The 11,821-nt window shown below is 31.6% G+C and overlaps 2 protein-coding genes across 2 annotated transcripts; one reads left to right on the top strand and one right to left on the bottom strand.

The window, feature by feature from the left end:
* Window positions 1-65: 65 nt before the first annotated feature.
* LOC145325277 (uncharacterized) lies at window positions 66-8,338 on the bottom strand. Its single transcript, XM_080168228.1, has 11 exons — window positions 8,181-8,338; window positions 6,660-6,765; window positions 5,164-5,225; window positions 3,769-3,814; window positions 3,520-3,619; window positions 2,097-2,173; window positions 1,910-1,958; window positions 1,581-1,665; window positions 1,228-1,295; window positions 737-839; window positions 66-390 (listed from the first exon to the last, which is right to left on the bottom strand). The coding sequence occupies exons 1-11, from the start codon at window positions 8,303-8,305 to the stop codon at window positions 195-197; spliced, it is 1,017 nt and encodes a 338-aa protein (XP_080024354.1). The 5' UTR covers window positions 8,306-8,338; the 3' UTR covers window positions 66-194.
* A 2,450-nt stretch (window positions 8,339-10,788) lies between these two features.
* On the top strand, window positions 10,789-11,757 carry LOC145325262 (uncharacterized). The gene is made up of 3 exons (XM_080168203.1): window positions 10,789-10,951; window positions 11,175-11,252; window positions 11,482-11,757. Exons 1-3 carry the CDS (start codon window positions 10,920-10,922, stop codon window positions 11,699-11,701), a joined length of 330 nt encoding a protein of 109 aa, XP_080024329.1. The 5' UTR covers window positions 10,789-10,919; the 3' UTR covers window positions 11,702-11,757.
* Window positions 11,758-11,821: the final 64 nt, after the last annotated feature.

The following is an 11,821-nucleotide window of genomic DNA, read 5'->3' as shown; positions in this document are numbered from 1 at the left end:
ACTTTATTCTATTTTTTATTACTAGTAGTTACGCCCTAATAGACCACTTTTTCTAGAGGCAGTTTTTATTGGTCTTCATTAAATCTTTTCAAACCTTCCCTGAACATATGAGAAGCTTCGCTGAAAATGGTTCAGTAGCTAGTGAGAACCTTCGCTACACACACACACACACTGACTAATATATAGACATCTAGTTACTCTTTGATATATGTACTGTAGATATCTCTGTTCCTTATGAAGGATAAATATTGTTTTGCCTGTATACTCATAGATTTCACGTTTACAGCTTTCATTCTTTTCAATAGTGCTGTAAATTTCTTTGGTTTTGAGCCAGTAGTTGCAGACGTTACTGAATCTATTGTTGTTGTGCTGGATATTGATTCAGAAACACTTAATTAAGAAATGTAAAAATGATGATGAGGATTCGAGGAACGTTCAAACCACAGACAAAAGGGGACAATGGGCTGTTTATTACACTAGTCTCCAAAGGTTTATAAGAGCGTTTTCTTATTCGTTGGCTTAGCAACTTTAGGGACTTATGTGAAGTTTGAGTGGTTGATTCATTAAGTTGAGTGTTCAAATGTTTCAACCACTAATTTCAATCTACAGAAGTGGTAATTTAGTGTATCATCATTGGGTTGTACATCAATTTATCAGCAATTGTCTAATACCTATAGATCCCTGGAAACTTATGGAAATAAATGTTCTTATTATGCATATGATTAGTTCATGTTACCTAATTGTTTCTTCTTTGAAAGAGCTAGGATGGAATTGAACTGCCCTTTCAGTAAATTCTTCTTCATTAATATTTGGTATTTGGGCTTCATCTTCTAACTCTTCTATGTAATTATTATTGTTGATTAGAAAGCTTCTCATAAACATATTTAACAAAAATACAATGCAAGTGTAGTAGGACAGGTTAAATAGGTATAGAAGCTATGCTCCTAGCAACTGATTTATAAATCAATAACTTATTGTTTATTTGTTCTTCCACTAAATATTTCAGGAAGAGAGCTACCTATAATGTTTTTCCTTCTACTCCTGGACAGGATGGAGAGAGGCTAGTCATCTCCTTAGTCAACACAGGGGAGAGGCATATCCCACCTTCCAAGAACGTGAGTAATACACACAGTGCTAACAAGGTTGACTTGTATCGTTGCCCCCCAAATTCACGAAAAAATTCACCTGAATTACCAAATATTATTTCAAATTATTTTTAATATTTACCTTGATATTGATGTCGGTATAATTCAAAGTCTTGATTGATAATAATTTCAGAATTTTCAACCATTTTGCTTAATATAAACAATGATATACATAAATCTTGGTATGTGACCAAACTAGACGCCCAATCCAAGGGTTAAAGGGTTTGGTTTTGAAAATTTATAAAATAATCCCCCCCCCCCCCCCCTATCTTTTTCTTCCCTAAAACATACAGTTTTTTAACTTGTGCACATCATTTAACTGAACCGTAAAAATACCCAAAGACTAGCATTCCATCAGATAGAAACATCTAAACCCCACCATTTTTTTATGTTTGAATTTTTATTGATGGATGTTGCTAATATTTGTTTTCTAACCTTTCATGTTGTAGATAAAGATCTTTTGCCAGAGTTGTATTCACAGGAATACGAGCTTTAGCACTTGTCTTACCAGATGATGACCCTAATTATATTATTATGAATCACATAAAATTATGTTGGTATATCTATCTAGCTTTAGCACTTGTCTTATAAGATGATGACCCTAATTATATTAGAATGGATCATATAAAATTATGCTGGTATACTCATCTAACTTTAGCACTTGTCTTACCAGATGATGAGCCATTTCAGTTCAGCTTTAAGCGAGATCCTTTAGTACAGACATCCTGTTACTTTATGTAAGGATATAGGACATAGGTGTGTACCTGAATGATTGGATTGTGTTTCATGACTTACTCGTTTTACGTCTGGGTTCTAATGAAAATATTAAAATGCATAAAAAAAGAGGGATTTTAAAATAAAGAAAATATTTGAAATATATTTTTTCTTCTTTTTAAAACAATCATACAGAGAAGCTGTACATTAGGATTCAGGAATTTTTAACTTTCATACCTCTAGAGAAGTGAGATCATTAAAAGATCTTGACATCCGTTTTTGCTTTAACTTTAGTAGAGCAATATTTGGGCCCTATTCATAATTCTTTATACTTTAAATGTATCTTAATGCTAGGTCAGCCACAATATACTTATGATATATCCATCGTCCGTCAAAAATTTAAAGTCAATTTTTTCAGTGGCTGTGAAAGATTGAGGCTTAATTGTAAAGATTCCTATTTAGAATTATTAGATATGTTATAAAAGATGTTTACAACAATCCCCTTTCCCCCCTTCAAAACCTAAAAGCCTCCCACACAAAAAAAATAGATAAAAAGCTTGGAGGTCACTCTTTTCTATCTTTTAAACACCCTTTGAAATTTAATCAATCAATTTGTATAGATAATAATGTGTGTGAGTGTGTGATTGTATTTATGTGTGTGAAGTACTCGGGATATTAAGTGATAAGATAATTGGAAATATATTGATGTACATCCCCATTTGTAATAAAAACAAGGATGACAACATCCATAAGTAGCGAAGCACATAAATTATGGATGGTTATCCGGCAAAAATGAACTATGTTGCAGTTTCATAATTAAACAAACATAAAAATAAAAAAAACCTCATAAGATTTATAACTTGAAAATCTAGAAATCGATCTAGCACCTCAACCAATAAGCAAATCTTAATGAAACTTTGTAGGGATATGTAAATTATTAAATCAGCCGTCTATCTTGAATAGGAGTAAAGAAAATCATGAAAAATTAAAAATCTAGGAATCGAATTAGCACCTCAACCAATTTAAATTGATAAAACTTGATAAAAGTATGCAGAATATGAAAGTATTCAATCCTAAAAATTTCAGCCGTCTATCTCGAATATGAGTTGAAAATAATGAAAACTTAAAAATGTAGGAATCGATCTAACACCTCAACCAATTGACGAATCTAATTCAAACTTGGTGAAAATATGAAGAATGTTAACAAAATTAATCCTTGAAAATTTCAGCTCTCAATCTTTAATATGAGCCAAAAAAAATCACAGATGGACGGACGGACATTTCGAATTATAGAGTAGCTTCGCTACTAATAACCCTACAGAAGATTAAAATTTGGTGCTATAGTTTCAACCAGTAACATGCACAGAGTTTTGTCACGAGGGTGCATTTCTTGAGGGGGTGAAAAGAAAGACATGCTCCCCAATTTTAATATTAAGGAGGATGTTGACATACGCCTCCATACACGGAAGCAGATTCCTAACGCTTATGGTTTGGACATTAATAGTTTATGAAATCTTCCAAGATTTTATAAACATCCACAAAGTTTTTAAAGCCATCGAAAAAAGTAGTAATTAAACTCACTGTAATAATAATTTTTTTTACTTAGGGGGAGGGAGAGATTTTATTTGGTCAACTCGTAGTATAAAGTAAATTGATTCCTGTGATTGTATATCATCAGCAAGAGTTGTATTACTACGGATTAATTTTGATGTAAGGGCTGATAAATCTTTTTGCTTCTGCTTCAAAGATTTTCCTCTTTTCTAAAATTTAAACATAATATTTATTGTTATCTTAAATAAAAAGAACAGTTAATAGAAATATTTAAAAACAATAATAAAAAACATAAATAAAAATATTTTACTTTTATTTGCCTAAAATTTTATACATTTTTATAAAGAATTTCTAGTACCTTAGGTTGGTGAAATTCTTTACTTTTGTGTCTCATCCATGCAGATCTTATATAAAAGTTATTTTTTTCTATTTCAATATTTAGAGAAAATAATTTACTTCAAGAGTGTTTGCTGATTATTGATTTTAAAAATTACATCTTAGCTTAGAATGAATTTTTAAAGCTTTCAGCACCAATCAACTGCCAACTGTTTGATGACTGCAGCTGGGAATAATTGACTGACTGGCAATGATAGTCAAAGTAAAACAACGGCTGTGCAGTGCAGAAGCCAAGTTTGTACAGTTTTGTATTTTTAAAAATCTTACTGTGGGCTGTGCCCCTAGCATTCAGTGGCTTTGCATTGAAAAGGGTAAGAAGAGGGCAGAAAAATAGCCTAAAACTAAATAAAGGCTTAAATATAGAAATAAAAAAGCCTAAAATCATAGAAATCTCAAGCTTTAGACAAAAAAAACCGTACTACTTTATACTAATACTAGCAGCTACGCCCCTAGAGGCCTCTAGTGGCACTTTAAATGTTGTTGTTTGTTAAAGTTAATTTTTTATGTACGATACCATCTTATTTGACGTTGAAGTCTCCCCTAAATTAAAATTTTTTTTGATTTTTTTGTCATTTCTCTTGGGAGGGTGGTGGTACCATCCCCCAAAATAGTTATAAACCTTCCCGGGACTTATGAGAAGCTACCCTGTTAATGAGAACCCGATCGGTTCAGCGGTTAGCGAGATCCTTCGGTACAGACAGACACACAGACAGACAAACATCCTGTTACTTTAGTATAAGGATACATTGTACCCAGGGACAATTGTACCAGGGTTCTATATTCAAAGGAGCTGTAAAAATGGCTTAAACCCATCCCTAGACTTAAAAATGGACAAAATAGCCTAACCAGTGTTGCGGAGCCGTTATATTTTGGTGCTGCTCTGGTTCCGGCTCCGCGGAGCCGTCTGTGGTGATGGCGGCTCATGCTCCGACCAAAAATCAAGAAAAACTCGACATATTTTTTTTCTTCCCACGTCTATTTTTGACTTTTGAAGGTTTTAAAAGTTCAATTTTTGATAAAAATGGTCTTGAAAAACTTAAAATGGGCATTTGCACATGACAAAACAGAGTTACCAAATTATAATTTATAAAAATCTTTTTGTTTATCTAGTCCGGAGCCGTTGCCGTTTTTAAACGAAAATTACGGCTCCGGCTCCAGCAAAATATGGCGGCTCCACGGCTCCCGGCTCCGCAACACTGCCTAAAACCATCAATAGAACTATGTAAAGTTTACCTAAAATAGAGCAACCAATTGTTTAATGAGATCTTAAGCAGTAAACATAAAATCCTTACTACTTTAAATAATAGGATATATATGTACTTGAATGAAGAAAATATGTGATATAATAAAAATTTACCTAAATTCTGCATACCAGTCATGAAGTTTACTCTTCTCTAATGGCTTTGTCCATAAAAATTCCTTTATTACAAAAAAACGTATTATTTTTAACTTTTTTTATTTTTAGTAGCGAAGCTACTCTATAATTCACTTTGTCCGTCCGTCAGTCCGTCAGTCAGTCCGTAACGCTATGGGGGAAATGGGATTTACTCAGCTCCTATAAAAGATAGAATTCTGAAATTTTTTGACAACATTCCCATCACTAAGGAGCACAATTAACTATAAAACATCACTGGCGGTCTGACGGCTTTTTAGCAGGTTTTAGGCTATTTTTAAATTTTCCACATTTTCCCCCATATCTTTGGTGTTTATGGTCCGATTTTCAAAATTTTTTCAGTTAAAGATATCAAAATTAAATTTTCCGTCGTTTGGAGAAAACAACAATAACGGTCAGACTGCCTTTTTGCAGGTTTTTAGCTATTTTTACATTTTTTATATTTTCCACCATATCTTTGGTGTTTATGAACCGATTTTCAAAATTTTTTCAGTTATAGATATCAAAATCAAATTTCCCGTCGTTTAAAGAAAACAACAATAATGGTCAGACTGCCTTTTTGCAGGGTTTTGGCTATTTTTAAATTTTTAATTTTTCCCCATATCTTTGGTGTTTATGATCCGATTTTAAAAATTTTTTCTGTTTTAGATATCAAAATTTAATTTCCCGTTGTTTGAAGAAGCAACCATGACAGTCATTCCCATCCACGAAATTTTGTGCTTCGCTACTTATGGATGTTGTCATCCTTGTTGCCTTTGTAATTTAGGTGAATATTACATATATATTTTTAATCTAAAATACAAAGTAGAACGATGTCTGTCTGTTTGTTTGTAGCGAAGGATCTCGCTACCACTGAAACGATCGGGTTCTCCTATACAGGGTAGCTTCTCATAGGTCCCGGGAAAGTTTACAACTATTCTCTTGGGGGTGGGATACCCCCCCCCCCCCAAAAAAAAAAATACCCCTCCCCTCCCGAAAAAAAATTTCTTTTTAAAACTAAAATTAAAATAGTGGGGTTGACTCCCCCCCCAATTTTTTTTTTTTAAATTTTTCTTTTAAATCTAAAGTACGAAAAATCGGTTTGATCTAACCTCTTGGGGCAAAGACCCTAGAGGCTAGGGGCGAAGCCGCTAGTTTTTACAATAAAATATTAACTTTCAATTGTTAAAAAAAAGGATGAGATCATCAAGAAAAGCACTAGTAGAGTGTCAGAATTAAAAAATCTGATAATTGTAATTGTAATTAGATTTGTTGAAAAATGTTTAAATACAGGATAATGTTTAAGTACACACTTACATTTTTAGGACTTGATTATAGAGTTGCTTCGCTCTTAAAATCGTACTTTGTTGTCCTAGTAATCATTTCCATAAATCAGGTTAATTGGAGAATTATATCACATAAAAATGCTGTGCTAATAATGGACAAAATTATCAATTGACTTTGTTGGTAAAAAAAATAACCTGTCTTCGAAGAGAAAAACAAATTTCTTTGCCAACAACCAAAGAAATATCAAGAACATTATTGAAATGAACACTCTTGTATAATTGACCATATCTTTTCTTATAACTGAAATTATTTATTCTTGCATAGACTTAAAGAATTTCTCAAAATTTATTTTGACTTTGAATAAGAAAGAGAAAACCAAATGTACAGTTGTTATTTTTAGTAGAGAAGCTACTCTATAATTCGAAATGTCCAAACCTTTTTGTTGTCATTCCTATCATTATGGGGATTATTTTAGTATAAAACATCCATAGCGGTCGGACTGCTTTTATGCAGCTTCTTAGCAAATTAATTATATGTTTTCACTGTCAAAACTCACACAAGCTGAAGACTCCCTCCAAACTGGTGACACAGAAATATATACTACTATCTAGCAAGGTGACGACCTATTTGTTTTATAAACTTACTAATATATGACTTACCCAAGCATTATAGGGGCTCTGTATTCAAAGGGATAAGAAGAAAATAGTTGAAAAATAGCCTAAAGCCACCTAAAGGTTTAAATCTAAAATAAAACAGCCTAAAACCACCTCATTCCCTATTTAAAGGTTCCCTAAATAAGAAAACTCAATTAGTTGGTTAGTTATGAAGGTCTTAAGCTTTAGAAAAAATACCTTTCTACTTTATATAATAGAATATAAGGGATTTTCAGATGAAAATTAAAAGTTCTATATTACTGTTTATTTTTCTTTAAATTATCAGCTAAATTATGCTCTATTTTTAAAAGCGAAGCTTTTATTTAATTAGGGCCGGTCCGTCCGTACGTCTGTCTGTATAAAACGGATAGCTTTTTTCTTTAATTTAAGCACGTTAGAATTGTCCTATCGAGTGATTCCTGTAGTAGTTAGGTACGATTTAGAAAGCGTAGAAACTCTATAATCATTACCAGAATGTCCGTACGTCCACCATCTTAAGCATGTTGATTTTTTTTACTTTTTTAACAACAAATTTTTATGTGATCTAATTATCCAATTGATCTGATTTTTGGTATACTGATTACTGGGACAACAAAGTACAATAAGCGAAGCAACTCTATAATAAAGTCCTAAAAATGTAAGTATGTCCATAAACATTATTCTGTATCAAGCAGTTTTTCAACAAATTTACTTACAATTTTGCTTCGACTCTTATACATTTATATTCTGATTATTCAGTTCTGACACTATACAAGAGTTAATGTCCGTCTGTCCTACCGTTTCAGTGCTTCGCTTTTATGGATGTTGTCATCCTTGTTTATGGACAAATTATCTTTGTTTTGATTTGCTTTTCGGATCATGGAATAAAAACTATAAGTAGCGGGTTTCGTCGTATTTTCACAGTAGCTTTGATGTGCTATTTTGGGTTAGTTTAATGTTAATGATTGGCACGTGGGGTTAGGAAATAGGCTCCGCAGGGGTTTAAAATAGGAGAAAGGCTACTGTAAAAATGCGATGAAACCCGCTACTTCGTTTTCTTTCCATGATTCTACTTTTCATTACCTTTTATAATATAGCTGAAAAGAATCATGTCCCAGTGTTAAACTATATTTTTCATCCCTTGAAAATAAATTTTGTGATTTTATGATGAAAACTCCTGTCTTTGTAATCGTGCTTGAATATGCCATTATTGTATGCGATAATTACTAATATTTAATAAAAGGGGATTTATCACCAACTATTAAATAATATTATTATTATCAATATAATGAGTTATATTCTTTTACTTTTTATTGATAAGAAATATGAGTAACTTCCAGGGCTCGGCAGCTATCTGTAACACAGGGTAATCAAAAAAAGTTTGGGGGGGGGGGGGTTGTAATCTTTTTTAGGAGCAAATTCTCTTGGGAGGATTGTGGTACCATCCCCAAAACCTATGAGAAGCTACAATGTAAAACAAAACCATAACGGTTCAGTGGTTACAGGCAGGTTACAGGTATCCATCGGTAAAAACAGATACACAGATATATAGATTTCCTGTTACTTAATATATGCACATTATACTCCAAATTATGATGAAGTCTATAGAATCACATTTCCTCATAAAGTTTCAGACGGACATTTCGCATTTTAGAGTAGCCTTGCTACTGACAAGAATACTTACATTCGACTAGACAAAGCTCTTAATTTACACTATTCACATTTGCCTTACCTTTTTTTTGTTCTACTCTTATTAACCGGGGAAAGATTAATTTTCGTCATTGTCCTCTCGCATCTTAACAAATTGATTTTTTTTATTTGTTTTATTTTGGTCCCTTTTTAAATAATGCCGGCTAATTTTAGTGTAGCTTTTACACTATGGACAACGACATTTACAAATATTCAAAACAAAATAACTGTTGATACTAAAATGCAAGGTTTGCAAAAATTAACCGTTGCCTCAATATTCTTTGATCAAAAATCAATTTTAAATACACAGTTCTTGATTTTTAACCGTTTAAAATTTTAAAATCAGTTACTAAATGGCTAATTGAGAATGATTTTGATAAAAATGTGAAAATATAAAGTTTAGTCTAGCAAGCCACAGTATAAACATTACCCCAGTTGTGGAGACAAAAGTTCTCTGTGTAAACATTCCTCTTTTTCCATTTCCTTTAAGCTACAAGTAAAAACACTGACGAGATTAATTTTGAAATAGAATTTTAAGGGCTATTTGATTATAATATTTAAGGAAATGTACGTCAAGATGATTAAAATGTATGAAAATATAATAATCAATTAAAATGAATTTAGAAAGCGATAGGAAATTTTTGTTTGGTAGTTTATACTCCTCGACCATTGCTTCCAAATTTCGTAGCTATGAATGTCCCGCTTGTTCACTTGTTACGGTTTCTCAAACTATTCGAGCTTATTTCCGCCAATTATTTTAGCAATTTTGATTAATAATTGTGATTAATAATATGTGCTTACAACTTAAAGTGACTTAATGATATGGATTTATTAATAATTTCTTATTTTTTATAACTGTATTGGCATGTTAGTTGTTAATTCTTGATATATTTGTATATTTTTTTGGTATTGCTTGTGTTTTTAGTATTAACAGTGTTTTTAATTAGAATTAGTTATTTTTTATATTAAAAAGCATGCCGATTTATAGTATTATGATCTGCTTTAAGGAAGAGGACAGAAAAATAGTTTAATATAGCCCCTTAATTTAATTTTTATATATTAATTAATATTTGCACATAGAATCAACACCCGGGAACTAATTGAAGCTTCCCTTGATAGAAGAACCCTATCGGTGTAGAGGTCAGATATCCTGGGTTAGAGAGACAATTTGAATAGTCTACTTTTTATAAAACCAGGGGCTCTATTCGCAGAGCTAGCGAAAGAAAAGAGCTCAAGAACTTCCCATAGACTTGCTCATAATTCAGGGATGCTTGACATAGGTCCTGTTATAATTATTTAGGCTATTTTGTATATTTATCGACTTTAATGGGAGAATCCTCTATTCTGCTCAATATATGTTGCATGCTCCTAGACGCTACGGGCGCATCTGATAAGTTTTCTTTGAGGTAGGTAGGTATATTTTAAAGGTTTCAGCTTCTTATGCCTAATTTATTTTGCACTTGAGCAAACGTCTTACACTTAAAACAGCCAAAAATATGTTCTGGAGCAATACAAAGCATCCTTGAAAACTGTAAGACATAACCGGATGTTTATGAGATATTGTAAAGTTATTATTAGAAAATTTCATATATTGGGGATAATTAAAAGTATATTTAGAATTTAATAGGTACTTAGTTAGTTACCTATTATTTAGAAATTGGGTAGGTAAATATTAACGGTACATAGCAATTTTAATTATTGAATTCAATGTTGTTTCTAGCATCGTTGCTTTTAAAGCATATATATGTTAAAGTTAATCGACATAAAGCATAGTTTCACTCTCAACTTAAAATTTATGTTTATATATAATCGAAGAAAATTGCATTATTTTATGTCTTTCAATTGTAAAGATTATTGTAATTTGAAACCTTGAACGAAATATCAGAGATATAGGAATCGACCTGTTTCAACCTAAAAACTTAATGTAAAATATAGGTTTGTTAGGTATCAAATTATGCATCTTCATATGAAATTAATACAAGTGGTCTTTTATTATTTTTAATTTACATGCTGTCTTACAGCAAAATTTGCATTTATTTCTAAACTTTTTACCTTCCTTCCTGAAGATATGATAAGTTACTCTAGTTAAGTTCCAATTGTTAAAGTGTGCAAACTTGTGTAGAATAACTATAAATGTCGGACAGAATATGCCAATTTTATATCAGGTTTTTTTACTACTTAATTTTTTATACTGATACTTCCAATAAAATAAAATGTAGAATTATACTTATTTCCTCTAAAATACAACTTTGAATGTGTTTCTTTGTGACCAAATCAATACATTACCTACCTCTCATTTTTACTTTTTAAGTATATTTTCATGTAATTAGTAATTACCCTTCATAATTTATATTTTTCTTTGTTATCAAAATTATTAAAATCTTTTAGAGGATTCTGTAGACGATCTCGTTGTGATTTTTATCATCCATCATCTAGAGAATTAGATGCTCGCAATCGTGAACGCAGGCAATTCAATTAAGATTTTTGTCATTGTATCTCTGAAAGTCAATTAAATAAGAATGGTAACATTCATTAAAGGAAATCTCTAGTTTCAAGATTAAAAAAACGATGTATAATTTTACCCTGTGATTTGGGAAAAAATTCAGCTTGATAAGTATATACCCGAATATTATAATTTGCTTGGTATTAAGTTTGACTTCCAGTAACATTATTGAATTGTAACCATGATTTAAAGCAACTACAAGAGGACTCCTTCACCACTGGGACGAGAAAGATCACCTACCAAATCTCGAAGACGTTCAAGATCATCCTCCCAATCTAGAAAAAGATCACCAAGAAGATCGAAGTCACCTAGGAGATCTAGATCACCTAAGAGAAGATCACTGGTGCGCTCTAGATCTAGATCTTTATCAAGGAACAGGGACTTAAACAAGTTTTTGAAGAATTATCTTTAATACCTAAGACTTTAAAATATTTGACCGAAACATTAAAAAATTCTTAGGAATTCAACTGATATATTTTCGGGTTAATTTCAAGTTTTCTATTTGCAATTATATTATAATATTTTGGTATGT

This window comes from Acartia tonsa, chromosome 7, assembly GCF_053477335.1.
Source record: "Acartia tonsa isolate MP-2025a chromosome 7, ASM5347733v1, whole genome shotgun sequence".
Taxonomy (NCBI): Eukaryota; Metazoa; Arthropoda; class Copepoda; order Calanoida; family Acartiidae; genus Acartia; species Acartia tonsa.
Note: the sequence above shows the minus strand (reverse complement) of the source record. Positions and strands in the feature narration are given on the sequence as shown.

Excerpts from the sequence above, each read along its gene's own strand:
- LOC145325277 (XM_080168228.1), bottom strand. The coding sequence starts at position 8,305 with ATGGCATATTCAAGCACGATTACAAAGACAGGAGTTTTCATCATAAAA. Across the intron at positions 3,815-5,163 it reads GACTGGTATGCAGAATTTAG|ATCTGCATGGATGAGACACA; the intron begins GTAAATTTTTAT and ends CTTTTATATAAG. Across the intron at positions 1,296-1,580 it reads CTTTATCTACAACATGAAAG|CAAAATGGTTGAAAATTCTG; the intron begins GTTAGAAAACAA and ends GTTTATATTAAG.
- LOC145325262 (XM_080168203.1), top strand. The coding sequence starts at position 10,920 with ATGTCGGACAGAATATGCCAATTTTATATCAG. Across the intron at positions 10,952-11,174 it reads ATATGCCAATTTTATATCAG|AGGATTCTGTAGACGATCTC; the intron begins GTTTTTTTACTA and ends AAAATCTTTTAG. Across the intron at positions 11,253-11,481 it reads GCTCGCAATCGTGAACGCAG|CAACTACAAGAGGACTCCTT; the intron begins GCAATTCAATTA and ends CATGATTTAAAG.